A 24,912-nucleotide genomic window follows, 5' to 3' on the forward strand; every position below is an offset into this window, starting at 1 on the left:
AGTTTTGGAAGCCATGAGGACAAGGGATCTGTGTATCAAGAATGGGGAACCTTGGCCTTCTAAAATCTAGAGCCCAGATGTTGTTGGACTATAAGTCCCATCGTACCTGACAATTGGTCATGGTGGCTGGGGCTGTTGGGAGTTGATCTATTGGACCCTATTGATGTATTATTGAATAAGCTGCAATGAGATGGCAGCTTAGAACAAGAAGGAAAAAAAGTGCTTAGATTCATTTTCACTGGTTCTAATTCAAATACACTGAAAATGAGTAGGTGGTAAGCTACACTTGATTTATATAAAAGCAATGGAATTCAGAGTTAACAGCAGCATTCTAAATTTAAATAAACTCTTCATCGATGTTACACATATGTCCCCTGCAGCTACTCAACGGACATCTGAATTTAAATTTCCTGAAGCACAGACCCTGTGAAGTTAGCTTAGACAAAAGAAGGACCCCAAAATAAAAGATGGAATGGTGGTGCATTTTTTTATACTATGTATTTGTTATTCTTCAGTTCCACTAATATTCAAAAGAAGCTGCCTGGGGAAATATTTTGGTTTTGGGGTCAAAAAACAGCGATAACATAAAACATAGTAATAATTTAGGGAGGACAAAAATGGAGAGGCTGTTTTTCAGACCACATGTGACGATTCTTCAAGAACATCTCTCTGACCACCTCACTAGTTCTACATCGGGAGCAATGAAATGGTTGTGTGTGCTAATTCATAAAGCAATACTTGGGCTTGAACAGCCACAAGACAGAAGCAGAAATGACTTCGCTTACTGTGTAACCAGAGGAAAAGGAAAAAAGGAAAGGCCTGCATACACAGGATAAATACTATCTCCAGGTCATGAAAAGCTTCATCTTGTAATCACGCAGTTCAAAGTACTTATAAAAGGTGGGAGGTACATCAGCTAATTCTAATGCTAGAAACCTTAGAAGAGGCCTCCCCAAGATGTCTTAAACTACAACTCCCATTGTCTAGGGGTGATGGGAGCTATAGTCTGGCACATCTGTCAGGTTGGGAAAGGTTGGGCGCAGTATCCTCCAAACGTCTCTATCTTCCCCATCAGCATAGGGAAAGCACAGGAAAGTGCAGAAGCACCTCCGGAATGCTTCCCCAACCAACCTTTGTCTCGTTGCCTTAAAGAAAAAGTAGCTTGGCTTTGTCAAATGGCCTTGTAAATCACTGAGATCCTGCCTGGGCATATTTTGTGGGCCTGGTAAGCAGGCGTGCACAGTGTATACATGACTTTCCCTCCTATTAACATGCAGCTCCAGAGAGCAGACTGAACATGCAAACACTTCTTCATGCTAATGAGTTACCTTCAAGGGGGGCTGGGATGCATCTGCAGCGCCTGAGATCTGCTCTTTGTTTTCATTTGAAAACCTGCTGCCATCTGTTGGGAAGCTGTTCGTGGCTGTAGCTGGAACCTGCGTCTTATTACTGGCCGCTGGAAAGGGTTTCCCCTTCATTGCAGCATTCTGCTTCTCCTGTTGAAGAGCGACTCTAGCATTTCTTGGATCTCGAATGTTCTCACTGGAATCAAAGAGACTCCCAGAGAATTTGGATATAGGCTCCTGGGGGAAGGGGTTGGTCGGTGTGTGTTTTAAGGAAACAAACAAACAAAAGCAGAAAGAAGAATTGTTAAAGTCAGAATAATACCCCTGAATTGGAAGCAAATCACTTCAAATAAAATGTGCGTGTGTGTGTGTGTGGTAGGGAGGGAATCTCAGATCATGCTGAGCATGCCTGAAAAATGCCAATTGCACACCAAGGGGGAATCTACACTACTGCTTTAAAGCGCTTTATAACAGTTTTGACAACTGTTGGGGCCCAGGACACACTGCATATACAGTTTTCAAAATGTTTTCAAAGTGCTTTAAGCGCTTTAAAAGCAGTAGTGTGTTTATTTATTTATTTATTTATTTTATTACATTTATATACCGCCCCCCAGCCGAAGCTCTCTGGGCGGTTTACAACAATTAAAAATAGTAAACATTAAAAGTACACAAAAATTTAAAAAAACATAAAAACAGTATAAAAACAACAACAGTATCCATTTAAAACAACAATTGTGGGGTCCATTAAAAACAAACTTAACGTTATTAAATGCTGCTTAAAATGCCTGGGAGAAGAGAAAGGTCTACACTAGAAAGGTCTAGTGTAGATCCCCCCCCCCAAGTTCCATCCCCCCAAAATTACAGCTGGGTCATATTAAAAAGCAAACTGCATTTCTATATAGGGTGGCTGCTTATGCATCAGCAAAAAACAGGAAATGCATTGCAAAAAAAAAGTCAAAGTTGGACACAGATTTGCATAATATTTGCCTAATATAATTTACATGTTTAGACACAAATAAAACAATTATTGCAATTTAAATACATCTCCCCATAGTAGGGAAGATGGTGACCAGGTGATCTCAGTGCCTTGCTCAGTCTCCTGTCTGGGTGCTCACAGCTGATGGGCAACTTCAAGACCCATCTCCTACTTTTTATGGTCCTTTATCTTTAAACTGGCCTTTGTCTGGACTGTCCTTCAAAAAGAGGACTATCCTCTGACAGTTGTCCAAATAGAGGACAGTTCTCTATAAAGTAGGACACATGGCCACCTTATTGCTATATACATTGGCTGCATTCACATGTGATGCAAAATCGTGATTTAGGACAAGCCACACTGAACCTCAGGCTTGTATACTCCCCCTCTTTCCTTGGTGGAGGTGTGAGAAGGACTACAGAAGCTTTCACTTCCATTTTAGAGTAACCACAGCTTGATGTATAAACCCAGAAAAAATTCAGTTAGTCTTAACTATGATTTGTGGAAACTTCAAACCATAGTTTATGAAGATGGCTTATTTTCATTACCCATAGTTAAACTTAACCAGAATGTACAGTTCGGGCTCCATGCTAAATCGTTGATCTAAAATGGAAGCATATAGTCAGGACTGTATGTATTCCATAAATCCCGCAAAGTTCTGGAATGAGCTATTTCCCTCCGAAACTCAGACTGTGTTGAAGTCACAAGAGCTACAACTATCTATTGACAGTGAATGTTGGCATTTTGTTATTCCTTCTATGAATATCTGCATTAAAAACGATACACATGTCAAAATGGATCATCAACACATATCAAAACAAGCTAGTTGATGTTGCAAACATAAGCTCCAATGTCAAAAGTCAACAGACAAATCTGAAGCTCAGCATGGGATGGAGGAGGAGGAGGATTCTCAGATTTCCTAAGTCACTGCAGGGCAGTTACCAAAATGTGCAGGAATACAGTAGTGCCACACAACTGGGCTTTCAGGCTGCACTTAACTGATAGGTGTCAGGGCTCCTATCAGTTGTCACAGCTAAGAATATTTGCAACATGATCAGGCCAATTCTGGGATGTGTCTCTGGTATATTTTTTTCTGAAAATGTGACTTGGTGGGGTGGGGTGGGGTGGGGAGAGGAGACATTTTGAGTGGCAGAAAAGTAGCATATACAGTTTATTGTTATTTCGATTCCCTCAAGCCTGAATATAGATGCAGGAGGGCACTTACATCCTCATCAGGATCCTCCAACTCCTCAGCTTCTTGTTCAGGACTGATTCGGCCTTCCTTCCATTTTTCATTGGACGAGCTAAATTTGTACAGGCTGCAACCTTGGGCACCCTCCTTTCCTTTCAGAGAAGCCCAGTGGGAGCCCTGCGAATTCCAGTTATGACTGCCATGTAGCTTAGGAGACTTGGGAAGCCACTTAACCGAATCCTGCAAGGAAAGCAAAAGCAGAAGATCCAATTCAGCATGCAAATTCTCATAGGAAGCTGCCTTATATTGACTTAGATGTCTAAGCCCTGTACTGTTGACCCTGGCTGACTGTCGCTCTCCAGGATTTCATACAGGTGTTTTCTAGCTCTATCTGGAGATGCTGGGGATTGAACTTCAGACATTCTGCATCAAAGCATGCATTCTACTGTTGAGTTACAGTCCTTCAAAATCAATGCCTACCAAGAGGGCATAAGCTAGAGTGGATGAGTTCTGAGCCTGTGGCCCAGCTAAGTGACAGGTTTATTATCTCACGTTGAGGAGCCAGCCAATCACCAGCTGTGGCAAGTGAATGGGATCACTAATGACTAAACTTTTGGCCAACTGAGCAAAGTTGGAAGAGGCTGAAGCCTACAGAGATGAAAAGACCACAAAAACAGAAAGGACTGGCATGCTTTCATCAAGAGTTATTGGTCAATCCCATTTTGTGGGACAGAAAGATGCTAGCCACAAGCCAAGTCATTAACTCCAGCCCACCTCATGCTTGGTTTCCATCTTTCTGGCCCAGCCCATCTACTGTAAAGTTCCACCATTGGCATAACCCATATATGTGAACAGCAGTCTAGATACTATTTTGTGGTTTTGCCACCCTAATATGACATACAGGGTTGACCTCAGGAAGACCCTGAGGAAAAAGTCTGACATAGACATGCCCATGGTCAGTCTTGACTATGGTGAGATGTATTGTATTTCTGTTTAAATTATAGTTATTATTTATGCATTTGTACCTAGACATATATATTTGCATGTGCAAACATCATGCAAATTGGTGTCTTCTTTTGGTGTCTTCTTTTGTGTGATAACTGGCCACCCTATGGAAGAGCGGATTTGTTGACTAAATATTTTCCATATCTTTTGGCCTTGCCCTAGAATGATAAGGTTTGGGATTTTAATATTAGATGAGCTTGAATTGATCTGGGATGCTCCTTAGAGATACAGTAGTAGTTCTTTTTGGATACCTGAAGGATATATTTGCTCCAGAGGATATTGAAATTATCAGCAGTCCAATGGCAATTAGCTTTAGATGGAAACCCACCTTCAACAGATGACTGGTATTTCAAGGTGTAGGATATCGCTTCAGTGATTCAATTGATTAACGTAGGAGCTAGCAAAAGGAGGTTATTTGAAAAACGGTTTATAGAAAAATGGTAGTTATTTTTTATTGGAATGAAAAAGCTGAAGAAGCAATTTTTCTTTGCTAGAGATGATCTAATATCAGTTTGCTTGGCTAGAATATATTGTTATTACTGTTAAACTGTCAAGACTGCTCTTTTTCTTTGATTATAATTCACTTACTGTATTACAGTAACCCTGTATCATTTATTTAAAAAATGATGAAGACGAGACAGCTACTTCTCTGCTATCTAGGGGCCCTATAAAACTACTGTACTGTGTAGGTCTGTACCTTGGGCCATCCATGATGGTTGTCTTAACATTCACGTGATGAAGAAAACAAAGGTGGAGCAGCATATTTTGAGAACAATTCAAGGTAATGAGCCCCCCCCCCCCCGGCCACCTAGATAAAGCTCTATTATTGTATTTATTTATTATTCAAGTTTATGTAGCACTTTCCACAAAGGTATCAATGTGGTGAACACAGAATACAGTACAATAAGAACAGAACACAATGACATAAAAACAGCAATAACAAAACATGCACAATGCAAATTAATCAGTGATAAAATTACACACTACTGTGTGCAACAAAACAATAGCTTCCTGCTTCATACGTCAGGGAAAGCCTATGGAAAGTTGCAGCATGCAACAGAACTCTCAGGGCCTGTCTAATGTCAGTCAGGTGCTGCAACGCTAAGCGCTCTATTGCAAGTGCTCCTGAGGCAAACCTCAGGGGCATGTGGCACCTTCAGAAGTACTCCCTCTGAGGGTCATAAGGATTGGGCAGAGAGAGGCTTACTTCTGAGTAAACAGAAGTAAGACCTCAGAAGTAAGCATAGGGTTGCAGAGCACCTCTTTCCAGTTTGCTGTTTTAGACTTTAAAAAAATCTTCTGAGTGACCACACTATTAAAAGTCAGTTCTATGTGTGTTTACTCAGAAGTAAGTCTCTCTCTGTTCAATGGGGTTTACTCAAAGGGAAGCATGCATCTGAATTTAGTATGACTTGGATGTAAATATGTTTGAAATCAATGGGATTTACTCTTGAGTAAGGGAACCAGCAGCTCTGTAGTTTATGAACTTAGAGATGCACAGCTTCGCATGATCAAAGGAAAGGAAGATCAATTCCTGGCACTGGTGGACTATCAGGAAAATGGGTTTAAGTCGGGGATTAAAAATTCCTTTAAAAATCAAGGATGAACCAAACTTGGCATGTTGAAAGCCCTCCTCAAGACCTATAATCGTTCCAAGTTTGATCGCTTCAAAACATACACAGATGTAAGAATTTTTTAAAATTTCCATTTTAAAAAATCCTTAAACTCAAGAGATGAACCAATCTGATTCAAACTTGGGTTGGCTAAAGCCTACCTTATGAGCTATTACTGTGCCAGTTTTGAACTCCTTATCTTTAAAAATGAGGGAGCTGTGTGCAAGGAGGGTGCATTTTCCGCATTTCCTTTAAGGTGAAAATGCCTACTCAGGAGTAAGAATATAGAGTTAAATAGGACCTCTCTCCCTCCCCCTTACAGTTGAGCAGAGAACTGCCCCGCCCTCCTTTTTTGTTAGCAAGACTGCCCTTAGACACACACACCCCAACAAAGAACAGGATGGTCAGATAGAATGCAAAGACAACAACACACCGGAAAGGAGGAGCGCATTTATTTCTCAGAAGAGGGAAAACAGTCCAGACTTTTCCCACTCCAAAAAGAAACCAAACATGGAGTGGAAGAGGTGAAATGAGTGTAGGATGTGGATGACGTCATGTGAGTGTAGGATGTGGATGAAAAAGCACATACCAGCATGGCGAGCATGTGATAAATCACTGCTGAGATGGAGCTCATAAAGCATGAGGCGATCTTTAAGGCAACCTGGTTCCTAGAGTGACCATATGAAAAGGAGGACAGGGTTCTTGTATCTTTAATAGTTGCATAGAAAAGGGAATTTCAGCAGGTGTCATGTGTATGTATGCAGCACCTGGTGAAATTCCCTCTTCATCACAACAGTTAAAGCTGCAGGAGCCCTGCTCTCTGACCAGATACAAAAAGAGGGCAGGGCTCCTGCAGCTTTAATTGCTAGGATGAAGAGGAAATTTTACTAGGTGCTGCATACATACAAATGACACCTGCTGAAATTCCCTTTCCTAGACAAGTGTTAAAGATACAGGAGCCCTGTCCTCCTTTCCATATGGTCACCCTACTGGTTCCAAGTAACCTTATGACTTTATATGTGAACAATAGTTTGGGCCCATACCTTGTAGTGTCCCGTCTTGTCCTACCAAAATGGAGTAAGAACATCCTTTTAACAATACTTCATGTTGTTCCATCCATGTTTATCTGGGTATCTGGGGAGGTTTATAAGCATCTGCTTCACAAGGATGGAACTTTCTTCTCTTGGAAACTCAAAGCCAAAGTGTCGTTCAGGAACATGATAAGATCTGGACCTTGTACCATGCAGGCTTATTATTCTAACTTTTAGGAAATTAAGAATTTCACCCCTTATGGACACTTTTAGGTGGTATTCTAAGTGAAATTTTAATTGGGCATTTTACATTCCCCCCCTTGAATAATCCACCCAAAGTGTTGGAGTGGGCTGAACAATAAATTGAGGATATCTGGTAATCACAACCCAGTACTTAAAATGTTTTAGTCTGCATGAATAAGATAAACACACTCAGAAAATCAGCAAACGTCTGATAGGAGAAAAAAATGGCAAGAATTGAATCAGATTTATGTTCAACATTCTTGATTTATATATTCTGTTTTAATGGAGCTTCCAGCATTTCTGACTGTAATGGCACCATCTAGTGGTTTCTGTCACATATCATTTAATCTGTGCATGAAACACATACTGGTTTTTTCCCCTAGCTCATCTTCAGCTACTGAGTATCATCACTGGTGAATCCTATAAACCATTTCTTGGCCCTGTATTCCAGAAACAGTGGCACTATAGAACACTGTTGCTCCCTTCTAGTACACAGACGACCGTAATGTCAAAACAGACATTACTCAATTGTAAGGGGTACCTACTAAAGCCAAAAGGTGATTCATAAATGTATAAATAAATAAAATAAAATCCATACCTAAGAGTCTTTTAAATTTTTACAGTAGGTGCAGGAGGCTCAATCCAGATCTTAAAAGCCGCTCTACCCACCACATTAAGATCCAGATGTGGATCAGGTGGGTGATGGCTGCAGCTACTCCAGAGTAAAGATGGGGGAAAGGAGGATGCAGCTGCTAGATAAAGATTAAAGTAATGTCTGTTTTGGTCCTCGGAAGCAAAATAAGCGGCTTCTGGATTACTTCCTTAAGAGAACATAAACTATTTGAGCTGTAACTAAACGCTACAGCAGAATGCATGCTTTAAATCTCACACACACACAAATAGAAAAAAAGGTCCACATGTTATTGACATGTTGGTTCAAGGGTCTTGCTATTTACTGTGTAATCTGTACAGCACCATGTACATTGATGGTGCTATATAAATAAATAATAATAATAATAATAAAAGGTTCACATGCTGTGTTTAGTAGACTCAAAATATTGTTTTCAAACAGTCAGTGACTCTTCTAGGCATCAATGCTATGTAAGAAGTGATTATCTAGTGATAGCTTAAAGAAGGGGGGAGAACTCCCATTAGCACCACTGGGAGCTTTGCTTTTAATACAAATAGAAATTCCAGGGGATCTGATCAGGATCAGGACCTCAACAGGGGGGCAAAAGGTTAAATCCTCCTACCCCCACCAGGATCCCAATCCAGATTGGAGCCCCATACCTGTCATTTACACATAAAATAACATTCACAACTGTTAATTACATGAATGGTATGAAGTCTAGTTTGGCTCTGACAATCCCTCCCCCAGATTATGATGATCCACATATATCGCAAAGAAGAGGAACAGTATTTGGACAGGGACATGCAAAGCTTCACCATGTTATGGCATCAGATTGTGACACGATGGATGTTAAGGGGCAGAGTCTGATGAAGGAATGGATCTCAATCAAGTTCAAAGGTCAGGCACAGACATGCAGCTTTGGGGCTGGATGAAGTAACCCAACTCCTAGCATCTGCCGCCTGAGGCAACTGCTTTACTCTGCCTAATGACAGGGCCGCCCTAGGTTGGACTGCACACACGAACCTTTTAGTTACAATGATTTCCATTTAGGAGCTTGAGTGACATTGAATGACAGAATTCATATGAGATACACAAAGCAAAACGCTGGGATTACTGAGTGCATTTGTTGAAGACTTCCAGCACACGTTATCAATGGAGCCAGGCCATATTTCTAGTGTGACTACAATTTGCATTATTTGGCCTATATAACACACACCTCATCTGGCTTCTGGGGGGAAATTATGTATGATGTTGCTGCCATTAAAGTGAGAGACATGCTAGTGATGACTTACAGATGTGAAGCAGCTATCACAGACTGAGATGATGTGACAGTTCTAGTGGCCTTCATGTTTTGGACTACAATTTGCATAATCCCTGGACTATGCTGGATGTGGCTGTTGGGAGTTGTAATCCAAAACATCTGGAGGGCAATACTTTCAATGGAGATTGTTCACAGTTTTAGCTGAATCATTATGCATTAAAAAACCAGATGTACCAGCAGTAAGAGCTTTAAGCTACAATATGCTTGTGTTTTTGGTCCTGCCCTTTTTATCTTCAAGCCCCACCCACCACTGGAATGTGGGCCCGGAGACGTTCTCCAAAATGGAATTCACTCTGGCCTGAACGAGGTTCAACCCCTCTGCAGTGGTCTTACCACTCCCCCACCCCCACCCACCCAATCGCATGCACTGCTGTCTCAGCACAACAGCCTGTATGTAGCATTGGGCCATTTTATAGATTTTTAGGAAGCAATGTGACACAGATATTAATTTTGAAACAATATGTAATTCAGCCTGTAGAATGAACTGCACAGGGTAATTAGCATGGTATCTATTATGTAGAACATTGGTATTAAAATATATTGGCTGTTTTGGAGAGCAAAAGACTACCAGGTGCTCCCATTTTACTTCCTAACACCTGCTTCTTTAGCACTTCAAAGCTTTAAAATATATATATTTGTTGCTATGCCTGTGAGCCACAGTTGCTGTGAAGCAGCTGGAAATGGCCTAACAGACAGCAACATTGAATTAGTGCACAGGACAGATGGTCTTGGCTGCCAACTTTTAATGTATGTTGTTCCAAGGCCTTTGGTTCCAGAGTAATAGCTGTTAGGTGACACCAGGCAAGGTTAATTAAGTCCTACCTAGTGAGTAGATAAAAAATCAACAGCGGCATATGGAGATTACCAGTCCTTAACATCACAAGAATGCCTTTCAATTGACTTTGTGCTTAACTCTTTAAATATACATTCCTTATTGCTTAGTAATTTACAAGCAATATGGAAGCTATGGCAGATCAACTAGTGTCTTAGTCTGAACACTATGGTTGATGTAGCCATTTAAGAGGTTCAGAATAAGGGCTGATTCACACATGCAGATGGACCCCATGTATTTCCTTTCCAATTGTCCACAGATGCCAACTCTGCAATTCCAGGATTTTAGGAGCACATTTTTGTTGAATGTGGAGCGCTTGTTCACACAATGTTCTTCATGCAATGCTTGTACTTCGAGAATGTTAGGATGGACTGAGATATCCGAATAAAAGTTGGTGTATACGTCACTAACATAATTCTTCATTTCAGATTACAACAGCTGATCAATCCCCATGCCTGTTTTCAAGGCAGGATAGGAAATATGCAAGACAGATTGTAATGCAGTTTCTGAAGCAAAGCCTCTAACACTGGATTCTATCAGAATCTGGGATTCAAACCTGTATTACCTGTAGAATAGATTCAGTCATGAAAATGATGACAACCCTGGTAATTTAAGAGCAGAGTTTAGACCATGTTGGGAATAGCTCAACAAAGACAGGAAATTGGAAGCAAAGGCCTTAACAGACATGCCCCATGATCAGTAATAACATTGTGCAATGTCACAAATTGTGCTTGCCTTCAACTTACCTTCCATGCACCCACACTTTTCCTGGGTCTTTCAAGAACAAATCCAGATGAGGAGGGAAGAATGCCTGGAACCAGAAAATATGGCCCACATTGTCTGACCCTGTATTGCATTATGAAGTATCTAAAGCTTACTGTATTGCTAGAGTAATCCTCCTGTGACTTGACGCATGGCAGATTGTTGCTTGTGAGCAAACACAATTTGTGACAGTATACAATGTCATCACTGAACATGGAACATGTTTGTTAAGGCATAAGCTTCCAACTTCCTGGCTTTGTGGAGCTTGAGCCAACATGAGATAATCTCAGGTCTTAAATTGGCTGATTTTTTATAATTGAATTTCCCTGGTTTTCAAAAAGGAAACTTACTATTACAGTATTCTGGGGGTGGGGGGGACTAAAAACCAAAACACTAGTAAGTCACTAGCAAGAGATTCAGCGTGGTGTAGTGGCTAGCATGTTAGACTGGGAGTCAGGAGATCCGGGTTCTAATCCCCACTTGGCCATGGAAGCCACAGGGTGACTTTGGGCTAGTCTCACTCTCTCAGCTCAACCTTACAGGGTTGTTGCTGTGAGGATAAAATTGAGGATTATGTATGGCACCTTTGGCTTTTAAGGAGGAAAAAGGGTGATATATAAATGTAATTAATTAGTTGAGTAGATGTGTACAACTTAATTGATTTGTCCCTGTATGTTCAGAAAGATTTACTTCTGAGTAAGCCTGCATAGGCTTCCAACATACCTTCTTCCTTTCCCTCCCTATCCTATTTTTATTCGCGTGCTAGCAAGCAGTGAATGATTTTCCCCAGCCTTCAAAATTTCTTATCTCAGTTGATAGTTTCATGCTACCCCAGTTCGACTGTCAGAATGCTGACAGGAGCACTGGAATTCCTTTCAAAACACTGGAGTATTGGCAACATTCTAGCTTCAGAGTGAAGCTGAGCATGCCTGAAATAACTTTGCTAGCAGATACTACCATAGCCTTCATGGGAAAGAAAAGCTTTATTAACTTTGAACTGCTCCTCAGCACTTCACCAAGTCAATGAAAGGCACATCTCCTCGACAAACTGGTCACACAACCAGCAGGAGCGGGGTTGGGAACAACCCATTCTGTGCTGTTTCCTCCACTGATTGTCGAAGCTTAGTCAACGGCTCAACTCCTAAGATAAGTTTAACTTAAGGAAGTAAAGAGAAGAAACGTTTCCCATCCTCCCTCCTCTGCATTTAGCTGCACTTTCTGACCAAAGTCTCTCTGGAGATCAGGGCCCCTCCTGAACAACTGTCACTGGGAGCTGATGTGGGAAAGATGGGAAACTTTATGTTTGTGAACTACCTTAAGTTAATTTATTTTAGGATCCAAGGTAGTATTTAATGAAGTCATTACATAGATTCATTTCCTAGTCTTCAAGTGCTGAGAAACCATGTGATAACACAAGGAATATACAGTATATTTATTATGAAATCATCTATTAACACAATTATAACAGTCCAACTTAAAACTATATTTAGCAAGGTTCACTTTACTGTCTGATTCCAGCTCAGGTGGGGAAAAATTATTTTTGTATAATTTTTAAAACATGGTATCAGTTTCCTCATCTGACTTTACAAACTGTTTGTTTGGATTCTCGGGAATGGCCTCCTGCAAGTCCAGCTTAAATTAAAAACCTTACCACTCAATACAAAGTTGGAAAACCTTTAGACCCAGATTGTGATGCAATCCTGAGTTTTACCATAAATGTAATGAGAAAACAATGAAGAAGGAACTATACCTCCTTTGAAATAAGTAGGTTTCATTTTTGCTCACGGCTTGTGACGGGAGCCCTTTGGTTGAAGGCTCCCATCACAGACCTGATATTCCAAAGCTGCTTCTCCTCCTCAAGAACATATGGCATGATAAGAACATGCAGATCTTTTCACAGATGCTTTTGTACTATAATCTACCTACACAGTCTTATTCTTAATACATTTACACTTATGTCAAAACAGATGTTTTATAGACAAAAATATCTATAGAAAGATTTAGATATTGGTTTCCCCTGGATAACCTCACTCCTTCTCCTGTTTCTTATTGAGGTAGAAAGTGAGGTGGGGAAAGATGTAGAGATGGTGACCCATAATAAGGTATTAGGAAAGTTCTGTATCCTCCCACTCCCAAGTTGCAATTGCACTGAATTACAGCGCACATCTAGTCACATACATTCCCACCCACCTAGATATATGATTTCATAAAGATTTAAATGAGAGTTCCAGAGAGGTACCGTATGCTAGGAAATGTACAGTTAATTCACGAAATGTACAGTTAATTCACGAAAGTAATTTACTTGGTTGTTTGCAGGTTTGTAGAACACTACAAACACTACACTGTATGTTTTTAAGATGTTCCATTTGCCTACGCAATCCAATCAGCAGCCGTGGATCAGTTTTCACAACCAGGAACACAAAATGAGTGTTGTTATAACAAGAATTTAAGTTTGTCTAGAAGCTGAACTGTCCTTTTATCCATTCTTTGGCCAGGCCACTGGACCTAACAAAGCTACCTTGTAAAGCAACATCTGTTATTTCTGAGTATGAAAGAAGCAGATTTATCCAGCAAATCAACTTTTGGTATCACCCCCAGGAATTTACTGCTTACATTTCAAAATAAATCTGAGTTACATTTGAAAGCAACAGGGTCAGCACTGAGTAGTAGGTAGTATGAAATACAACTCAAATGAATTAAAGTATACATCCTTTTAGTAGCAATTTTAGTAGCAGAATAAAAAGTTAATGAATCACTAAGATTTTTTTAAAAGTTTTATTAGGTTTTATAGAGATATAAAACCTTCCAAGAATGTTTGAGAATATCATGCCTGTATAGTACATAACATTCATTTTCACAACTTACGCACTTGTTCTTGTGCATTTTGTTCAATTTTACAAATTTCTTTACAAATGGCGCATCTAAAGGTGGGCCTCTGAAATTCTACTGACTGCTATGCTTCTGCAGCCAAAATGATTTCTTCATGAACAGATTTTTTTTACAAAAAGTGTGTGAGTGCATATCATAAGGCAGTGGCAATTTGAGCATCTAGTGTCATCACCATCATAGAATGAAGATTTTTTTTTTAAAAAAAAAGAGGGTGGTTTTTTTTTTTTTGCAAAGGGAAGTTAAAAGTTAATTGTTTGCAAAATAGCACATCTAAAGAGTCACCCTTCTTTAAACTAATCTCACTGTTCCTAAATTTTTGTTTAATCTGATATAGGCTGTATTAAGGCACATGTAGATATAGCAAACATGAATATCCATGGAATTAATCTTGCAGAAATAGTAAAATGTACCGTTTAAAATTTCTTTAAAAAAATGAAATACATCATTTTTGTTATGAAACTCCTATACAAAATTATAAAATTTACACCATCTGAGCTGCCAGAGAGGTAAAAACATATCAGTTCTCCATATAACTACCTTTTTCATTGTAGGTCAAACAGGGCAACCCCAGCCCTTAATGGCAAAAAAAAACCCCACCAGCAGACAACTCCCCTGTGTATGAGATGCATGATTGTATAATAGTGTATTCCCCTTGTTCAAAAAAGAAACAAAACACCTTAAAATCTATTAAAACGACAACACTGGAAATTATGGGAACAATTCACCAGCAAACAAACAGGAGCTGTGCAAGCAAAGAACAAGACCGTGGGGGACATTTCTCAGTGCTCTACGGCCCTCTGTGTTCAAAGGCTTGGACTGAAATAAGGCACTTTTCTTCCAATGAGAAGCACCTTCCAAAGAAATGACACAAGGACGAGATGAGTCGGATCAGATTTCTGGTTAAACACATGAGAGTTGATTGAATGGTATCCTGGGATGCAACAGTAACGATTCGACAGCAGGGGGAAGACACAGGAGGCAAAAATCTGGAGGACGTGAGTCTCTACACAGAAGTGGTCACTCTGTCATTGGCATTATTGACCTCATTTTTGTTTGAATCCAGTCCTTTAGCAGCATTCATATCATTCCGTAAATTCTCCACTGTCTTTTTCATGTTCTTTAATTCCCCAGGATGAGGAGTGGCTCGCCTTAGAAGTGTCCTCTAAAAACAAACAGTGGAGTAAATGATTTTTCTTGTGTCTCCCTTTTAAAAAGTTAATGGCTTTTCAGACTTAGCGACTAAATACCAATTATTAGGTTTACATGAAATGTAAATATAGGTTGTCACCGCTTTAATAGTTGCTTAGTCTAACAACAAATGTAGCAGGGGATATATCCAACAGCTCAAGAGGCACCAGCCGTGATGCAGAGAAGCAATATGCATGAAGGGGAGAACCGCAAGCACAACTGCCACGTTGCTTCCACACACAACACAAGGCTCATGATTCTTCTACCACACGCATAACTTCTATGAATGTCAGCATGGGGTTGGATCCATATTACGTTAGTTGTATCTAGTTGAAATCAATGGGACTTAAGTCATGATTAGCTTGTCCCAGTGATTTCAATTGGAACCAAGTTCAACTTAGTCTAGATCCAACATATTGACCTGGTTTGCAAGATCAAAATAGCCCACTTTGGGTTGTTTTAGCCACGGTGGGCTGCTGTTGGTGCCAGATGGGTTTGCATATTCAATGCCTGATCACGGCTTGTGGTGTCATGCAAACCCAGAGACTGTGGATTATGTGAGGGTTAAACAACTCTTGCATAACTCAACAACAGACCATGGTTTATGTGAGTGTTATTTAACCTTCACATAACCCACACGCCACAGATTTGCATGACATGATAAGACATGGGGCAGGTACTAAATATTCAAAATATTAATAATGGCTGCCTCCCCACAACAGTGGGCTGTTGGATTGTGCAAACTGGCCTATTGTATTGGAAATTCACAAGAAGAGTTATTCCCAGTTTAAGTGCTTGTAGAAGTGGCACCTCTCCCATTACATTTTTTTTCCTGGCTGGCCATTTTAATTAATGGGTTTCATACGGCAATCTATTCCTTTACCTTCAAAAGATTATTATTCCTATTTCGCAAGAAAGGAATAAAAGAATGGTCCCAAGGAATGATTAAGTCAACTTACTTCTTTTGAATAGGAGGCCCTGCCACAACGGTCCATGATAAACTCCTTTCAAAAATAGATTTATGCTAAAGCATGCAGTTTGCTGTTCTTGGGGAAGGTCGGGGAAGAAGTGGGCTGTGACTCTTAGGCCATAGCTAGACAGGGCGAAATCCCGGGGTGATCCCCAGGATCATCCCTGTGCGTCCACATGACACACAGGGGATCCCAGGATCAGGGAGAGATGATCCCTCCCTTGCCCCAGGATCTCGCCCTCCCCTTTAGCCCCGGTTTTTCCAGCCCAAGACGGCGGAACGTGTGGCTGGGCGCCGCGGGTTGAATCGACTCCTCGCAATTCCTCGCGAGGAGCTGCGCACGAGGTGCAGCACTCCTCAGGAGCGCTGTGCCCATCGGGGGTAGGGTGGGGGGAGCGGGGGAAATAATTTAAAGTTAAAAAATGCTTACCTTTTGCGCACAAACATTTGTGCGCTGCTGGCCCTTTAATAAAAAAAATGGTGGGCGCAACACCTCTCCTTCTGAGGTCGTCACACGTTGCATGTAAACAGAGGAGGGCTATCGTGATAAACACATCACGAGATCTTCCCTCCTCCATCGCGTGCTAACGGGTAGGTCTAGCTAAGGCCTTAAACTACATTGCCCTACAGCCTTAGGTTTCAAGACGAATTGTTGCCCATCATGAAAATGAAGCCTATTTTGATATGATGGTTTTCTTACAAATTTCACGTGCTTTAAAAAGTAGTTGGGCTCTCTATTTTATCACTATGAATTATATGTGATATTTGGGCTACTTCACGCTTTTACATTGCAAATATGTCCATAAAACCAAGACTAATTTTTGAAGAGATGTACATCTAAACACAGTGAATACATGCTGAATGTGCTGCAGCCAATGTTTCAACATGCTTCTGTTCTTCAAAATTCTATAGTGTGTACTATGGAATGTGGCGAACATGCGCTGGCATACACATAGCTGTGCTTGCTAACATTCAAGTCTTGAATGTGAAAGTTCTGGTTTGCATACGCAGATGTGAAATGTAATAATGCTTAGAAAAGTGACTACAGCAGATTTGTGAAAAGCATCCATCACGATATGTATTCTGACTCACGGCAGCTGCCGTTAGTTATGCAATGATATTTTAATTTTAGTTGTTCTTTAAACATAAAAATAGGTGAGGTAAGGGGGTGGCAGGTTTTATGTCTTCTCTGCCTTTTTTGTGTTATCAAGTAATCTGATCTAAATTCCTGTACAGCAGGGGTGGATAGAAAGTAGTTCACTAGATCTTTTGGACTTCAGCCAGACGCTCTGGCAACATGGCCAGTGGTCAAGAATGCTGGAAGTTGGTCTAAATCATCTGGAGATCTACTTTCTGCCCACAGGATGCATGTAACAACCATCCCTGACAACGTGCCCATATTACATGCTATGTGGCCAGCATCTCATTTAAATTGAGTTGCCATCTGTAACGTTATCCTTCTCCAACCTGGTGCCAGCCAACTCCCACCAGCCCCAGATAGCATGGCTAACGATCAGGCATAATGCAAGTTGTGTAGGCCAAAACATCTGGAGGTTAAGGAAGCCTGCTGTGCACAGCGTCAGATGCATGACCTGAGAAAACATTGGCATGGTAATGTTGCACACACAGGGGCTGGCTATATAATTTAAACAAACACTTGCTGAGTGGAACCCTACATATGTTAAGTTCTGTCTCTCACACACATGCCCATTGTCTTGTTTTGATCTGTTTTAGGAAAACAATATATTTTAAAGCAGTTTTTATGTGAAAGTGTTCCACTCTTAAGCACATTGGGAATGGAATTGTTTCAGGATTATATCAGGATATTAGGTAGAAAAGACAGAACAGGAATTTTGGATGTCTGATTGCTTCCAACCCTGATTAAGGATACAGTTGTTCTTTTTGCGAACAAGTCAATGTTTGCATAATTACATAGCATTTAAAGAGAGTGAGAGAATATCAAAATCTAACATGGAAGTAGGAAAGAGTAAATCAGAATTATTAGTTGTCACATATACGATTGGAAAGACAATCGTATATGTGACATACTGGTTCCCCTCTATTTGGTACTGGTTAAGGCTCATCTTGAGTACTGCATCCAGTTCTGGGCATCACACTTCAAGAAGGATGCAGACAAGCTGGAGGGGGTTCAGAGGAGGGCAACAAGGATGATCAGGGGTCTGGAAACAAATCCCTCTGAGGAGAGACTGAAAGAACTGGGCATATTTAGCCTGGATAAGAGAAGACTGAGGGGAGACATGATAGCACACTTCAAATACTTGAAAGATTGTCACACAGAGGAAGGCCAGGATCTCTTCTCGATTATGTCAGAATGCAGGACACGGAATAATGGGCTCAAGTTACAGGAAGTCAGATTCCGGCTGGACGTCAGGAAAAACTTTCTGACTGTTAGAGCAGTACAATAATGGAACTAGTTACCTACGGAGATAGTGGGCTCTCCCACACGATGCATTCAAGAGGCAGCTGGACAACCATCTGTCAGGGATGCTTTAAGGTGGATTCCTGCATTGAGCAGGGGGTTGGACTTGATGGCCTTATAGGACCCTTCCGACTCTACTATTCTATGATTCTATGATCAGGACAACTGAAATGTGTTTTCTGCACTGCCAACCAAATACCAACTTTGATGATAATGCAAAACTTGGTGATAACTGAGAATTACTACACATTCAGCTTTTGCTTTTTTTTTTTTTTTTTTACTGCCAAACCTACCTTCTAGGCTAAGAAAATCAAGACTAATGAAACCTATTCTCGTTTTAATGGCATATCTGCCACTCCTGCTTTGGTCAAGCTTATTTTTTGTTCCCTATTTTAGCCACCTGTCTCTACAAATATGTTTATTAGCATATATATCTATTTTTAAGTTTGGTATTATTGGTTAAGTAATAACAAGCCCTGAAATGAATAGAAGCACTCGTTTCTGTAAGGGGGCAGGCCGGTGGAGCTCCCATAAGGGAGCTCCACCAACTTGGCCCCTTCCAGAAATAAGTGCTTCTGCTCATTTCAGGGCTTGTCCCCAGAAGCGCTAAGTCGTTATTCAAGGTGTGGTAGGGTCCGCTTGCGGAACGGAATTGATGGAGCTAGCCACACATGGAACAGAATTGGCAGCCAGCTCCGCTAGCAAATGTGCAGCATTGGATTCTGCCCTATGGCTTAAGGTCAGGGGTGGACAACTTGCAACTCTCCACATGTTTGGCCCACGCTTCCCATCAGCCCTAGCCAACGATGAGTGATGATGGGAATGGTAGGGCGAAACATCTGGAGGGCCACAAGTGGCCTACACCAAGTGTATACCTAAAAACATCTGAAGTGTGGATGCAACAAGCATTACACTGATCTGGGAGCCATGAGTGGCTGCAGTTTGGTATCTTTTATATGATTCAAAAGTAGTCGTCTACGTGGGGTTTACTTCTGCAGAGCATTTGAAGGGAGTGGGTGTATACTTTAGTGGAGGTCTCATAAGTACAGTGACAGATGCTCCCACTAGACCCTCCTTCATTTGAGCAGAACACCGAGCATTTCACTGCCAGCTCATAGATTTTATATTCAGTTTTCAATGCAAATGATTATGAAATGAAGGAGGGGGCAATGGAAGTGATTGTGGGGAAGACGACAAACAATGTGATGGGGGTAGGAGACAGTCCAATGGAAATCCCCCCCAAAGAAGGGGCTGCTGTCTACAAAAACACAGGGTCCAAAGCTTACACCTTCCACAGAAGTCCCTACCTCTACTTTGCTTTTAGAAAATTGAAGGGGACCACCTTGAAGAAGCAAAAAGGAGAGAAAAACTAGTCATAGAATCATCAGAGATCTAGGTTTAAGTAGCAATATTTTGCTATTTGTTTCTCTAAACAGAAGGGTTTTTTACCCACCCAGCCCTCACCATAAGTCGTATCTGATCAGAAGCATTTAAGATAACTGACACATCGTACAGTCTGCTTGTCCCATGTGAATTAAGATAATCAGTTGTGTTCAATAACCCACGCCTACCTCCAGGGCCGGTGCTACCATAGAGGCCACTCAGGCGGCCGCTTAGAGCGCCAAGCTAAGAGGGGCACCAGGCGCAGCGCAGCACTCATGTGCGTTGGCTGTGAGCCGGCCCGGCCTGAGGATTCAGCTGGGCCTGGGTGGGTGAGATGGCGGGTGCAGGGGGTCTTTGAGTGAATGCATGTGTTCATGCATGTGTTTGTTTGGAGTGAGTGATGCGGAGTGTGTGTGTGCACGCGTGTGAGTTGGGGGGGATGATTTGGAGGTGATATTCCTATTAAATAATGCATTTTAGACCCATAGATGTTCCTTTCCAATTTGTTTGCTATAATCGGCATGACGTATTTCTTGCACTTAAAAATAAATTTAGCAGTGTCAAGTTTTGTGCTTCTTATTTTTTCCAGGAAACATATGTTCTTCAAAATCAAAGTCGGCATTTTCTTTTGGGAGGTGGGGTGAAAGTAGCTCACCTTGCCTAGGGTGCAAAATAGTCTGGCACTGGCCCTGCCTACCTCCCCACTTTGGCAAAACATACCATTTCGTTATCCTCTTCATCTTTTTCATCTTCTAAAAAGCGGATTGCACTGACTCTGTTTACTGCCCGTTCATTCCATGTTTCATCCGACATTTCGTTTACCAAGCTCTCCAACGCACCGCATCGGGGCAGGAGATCTATTATGACAGCGGACAACAAGCAAAGATAGCAAGTTTATATGTCAGAGGTTAACACTGCTGCGCATTCAACATATCAGATGTTAAAGGCTCTTCTTGATGAAAGCTGGTAATGGAAAACATTCTCTGACAGTAACATACAATACTCACCTGAGAGGTTAGCTGCCAAAGATTGTGCTCATATTCAGTTAAGTATTCACACCATAGTTGCAAGGAGTCCAAAGATACAGCTCCATAGAGTAACTGTATGTGTCTTTATATCTGAACAGAGGCGGATACACCAAGCTCGTAGACAGTTTCCCCCACAATTTATGTCTCCCAAATGCCCATAGCAGTTAAGTTACAAATAGAAATGAATAATCTGAAAGATGTAACTCTTGTCCTTGCTTGTGGTAAAGGGTTATGAACATCCAGCATATTGAAATGTCATTTAGAAAAATGGTTCCAGGATTAAACTGAAGATCTGCATTTATTCAGCAACATTTTAGAAGTAAAATTATAGTGGGAGGGTAGTCAGTAAGGCATCCTTCTAATTATCTGGTAAAAACTATGCAATACTTAATAACCTTTAAATAACCATTTCTTAAAAACCTAACATCTTTAGTAGTTTATACATTTAAAATATTTTGTACATTTGAATGATACAATACAGGCAGTTTGTTTTCAGTTTTGTTTTTCTCATTACCCCCACTGAAGCCATCTTACTTCATGTTAAAATGAGCTCCAAAATATATTTACCTTGGCAACCAGGCTCAGAAGGCATTTGAGGAAGTAAAACACACGTTAAAATCTTTTCTCCTATCTCAGGATCTGTGTCTGTCTGGAACGTAAGCAGAGGCTGGGACTGGTTATCAGACAGCCACAAAGCTTTCAGCTTCAAGCTAGTAAGCGACATGGGAAGATGTAGCAACCTAGTAGAAAAAACAAGAAAACACCTAGATGTTCTTTAAAAGCTACAGAGGAGAAGGATAAGAAAGGGGGGTGGCGCCTTTGTTGTTTTTGCTGCAGATTAACATGGCTACCACCCTGGGAAGAGAATAAAGCATTTCAGTGAAAAAAAATCCTACTCTTTCCCCTTTTTATAGATGCCCCAAGGAACTTGTTCCCCTTACAATGCCATTGAACTGTTGAACTTCTTATATATATTTTTTACAACATTTAGCATAACTTTTCAAGATAAGTTCAGCTTTACTATATTATTTAATATGTGCAGGAAGATAAATAAGGAACATATTGTGTGCCCAGCTAAGATCTTGGAATGTATACAGCTCCAGTGTTTAGTGCTGAACACTGTATTTGTCTGAGGAAGTGCTAACAGGGAAAGGTTAATTTCCCCCCTTAACTGATATCCACTTCATTCTCCGTGTAGTTTCCCAAGGGGTTGTAGTGAGAACAGATACTAGAGCAGGCTAGAGAAGAATAAATGGTATATGTACTGATATATGGTATATGGTATATCTCAGGAGAATGGGATTTTCCTTTTAAGATTTCTCCTCTCACTAGTCCCAATGAGAGGAAAAGTAAGTATCCTGCCCTAGGGTTGACATATTTCACACACACACCGCCCCCATTCTGGAGATATGTCATGTGAAGGGGAGGGCTTTGGATCCAGCAGATCCCAAAGTCCCCCTGATCTGCCCTTAGCCTTCTCCTTTTTGCCATTGCTGACGGTAAAGTGGAATGGGTGGTGGCATTTACCCTGCATGCAACAGGGAAGTTTCCATTCCAAGAGCAGAAGTTGTCCTCAGGAAGTGGAAATGGATGTCCACTGTATTAGGGTTAAGCAATCTAGTGCTCTCCAGATGTCTGGGGTTACAATTCTCAGAATCTCTGACCTCTAGTTATGCTATCTGTGGTTGATGGGATTTGTAGTCTAAAACACCTGGAAGGCACCAGGTTGCCTACCTGTGTGCTATATCCCATGGCCCCTGAGACATTCCCAGGGATAGTAGTCTTGCAGCCTAAGATCTCTGGTGTCTTGTTTTTAAAGCATCAGTCTCACTAAAGATCTAATACCATTTTGTAGAGGTTTAGATAATTCTTAGGAAGAAAATGAATTTGAATCATTGTCCAACACTGCTTTGCTAACATTAACTTTAACACCAGGTTAATGTAACCAAGCACAGGAAGGTTAACGAAGTTGCCAATTCCCACAAATCCCATGCAAAGATGCACCTCAAAAACGATTGGGATTTATGGTACAACGGAATACTTGCCTGTTTCCAGCTACATCTAGGACATGAAGTTCTGTGGCTTGTGATATCTCAGGAGGAATCCTAGATAACCGGTTGTCCCGTACTGAAAAAACATTTAGACTGCAACATCCACCAATCTGTTTTATGAAAAAAGGGAGAATGCAGTATTGGTGCAGATACAGTTTAATGAAGTATGCATGTAAAATATATAATGTGACTACTGATGGTATTAAGTTATCAAACTCAAGAAGTTAGTAGGATAGTCAAGTCTACTTTAGCAGTCACTTTCTGCAACAACTCATTCCTCTAAGGGGCAGTCTTAGCATTCTTATTCTAATGTCTCCTCCAGGTTAAACCTATGCAAATGATAGGCTTTTTTCCCTATGCAAACTGCAAGTCCAGAGGGCAGATCGAGATTGGGACACAATGGGAGACAGAGAAAAATACCTCTTCATATTAAGGTCCCAATGCAGATCAGGTCCCCCATGTTTACTTTTGAATAGGTAAGAAGAACTGGCATAGTGTCAAAAGTAATAAGTAGTTTGACCCTCAGCTAATCCTTTAGATAATGTTTTAGACAGTGTCATTAAAGTTCTCTTGTTTAGTTACTAGAGACTGCTAAAAGTAATCAGTTGGCACAAAGAAAGAGCGCTACATTAAGGCTGTAATCCTATACACAGACTTGGGAGTAAGCCCCACTGAACTCAATGGGGCTTTAGTTCAAAGTAGATAACCATAGGATTGCACACTATCTTAATTGCTGGTTTGATAGTGCTGCCACTGCTTTTAATTAGGTTTCCCAATCTAAGGCCTTCTTCCCACATGCTACTGTGGATCAGGTGCTAAGGAGTGTCTTGTGTTATGTCTGTGCAGCTTCAAACTGAAACAGAGTAGGCAAACCTACTCACCCAAGGCAAGATGCTTCTTCAGTTCTTCTACTTGCAGTGCAGATGTTTAAGTAGCAAACACTTATACTAGTCAACACCCAGAAATTTGCTACAAAGCAAGTATTGAGTTTCCTGTCCATACAAATGACACAAACCGAGTTCTTTATACTAACAGTATAAGAAAATGTGATTTGTGTTATCTGTATGAGCAAGGGTGCACTGTCAGATACCTCTTACTCCAAAACCCCACAACTTACATGAATTTCAAAGTTTAACTCAACAGCACAACTGTAAGCAATAAATTCCTTTCTTCTACAGGAAGAAAGAAAAGCGTCCTACCATGTGCTTTCTAAGTTGCATGGTATCACAATCACTATTTCTGAGTAAGCAATCCTAGACACATTTATTTTAACATGTAAATAAACCAAATACATGCCATGGAAATAAATAAGATTTCATTCCAAGTAAATGTGTATAGGATTGAAGAGCAAATACTTTTAATTTACTGTGTCAAGTTTCCCATTTACTCTTATTCCCTATTGTGAATTCACCTAAAATTAATGAAGCTAACACCATGCATCCTAGATTCAAGGGGGATCACCTAATACTCCGATTTCATTCAATTCAAAACCTAATTTCAAAACATCCTGTGATAAAAGATTTCAATAATATATGCTTCTATATATAGCCTACAAAACATGCACTCCACAATATGGATGGCATTCCTCTTTTTGGAGGATAAAAATGGTTCAACTCTTGCTACCGCGAATGCCAACCACCAACATAAAAGGAACGGTGCTGTTTGATGACGAGTACAATGCTTGTATCAACTAGCCACTTGAAAGCCCCTTCTCAGCCTTGGTTATAAGTCTAAAAATACAGTTTCAAATGACTCATTAAATGCTAGCCTAGCTACTGGAGTCAGTTCAATTTTGGTTGAAACTAATTTCCATATTCCTTTTTTTCCTTTTATAACTGAAGTCCTTTTCACTAACCACTCCAAAAAGTATCCTTTTCATCACATCTCAATCTTTATGTAAAATTTCTGCCAACATAAATATTTTCATCGTATTCCCTTCCATAAGAAACAGGCACACTTTCCTATTTTCATGCAAAGAATCGGTAGTGAAAGCATGAGCAAGATGATTATATAT

General features: G+C 40.7%; 1 protein-coding gene across 1 annotated transcript in view; it reads right to left on the minus strand.

Moving 5' to 3' along the window:
* Nucleotides 1-13,357: 13,357 nt before the first annotated feature.
* LRRC1 (leucine rich repeat containing 1) overlaps nucleotides 13,358-24,912 on the minus strand; it is a 79,871-nt gene continuing 68,316 nt past the window's right edge. The window contains exons 11-14 of the mRNA XM_063125050.1: nucleotides 22,893-23,008; nucleotides 21,415-21,587; nucleotides 20,540-20,676; nucleotides 13,358-15,000 (exon numbers count right to left, since the gene is read on the minus strand). Coding sequence (XP_062981120.1) covers nucleotides 14,842-15,000; nucleotides 20,540-20,676; nucleotides 21,415-21,587; nucleotides 22,893-23,008 — 585 coding nt within the window. The 3' untranslated portion in view covers nucleotides 13,358-14,841. The remainder of the gene's footprint in view (nucleotides 15,001-20,539; nucleotides 20,677-21,414; nucleotides 21,588-22,892; nucleotides 23,009-24,912) is intronic.

This window comes from Elgaria multicarinata, chromosome 4 (assembly GCF_023053635.1).
Source record: "Elgaria multicarinata webbii isolate HBS135686 ecotype San Diego chromosome 4, rElgMul1.1.pri, whole genome shotgun sequence".
Taxonomy (NCBI): Eukaryota; Metazoa; Chordata; class Lepidosauria; order Squamata; family Anguidae; genus Elgaria; species Elgaria multicarinata.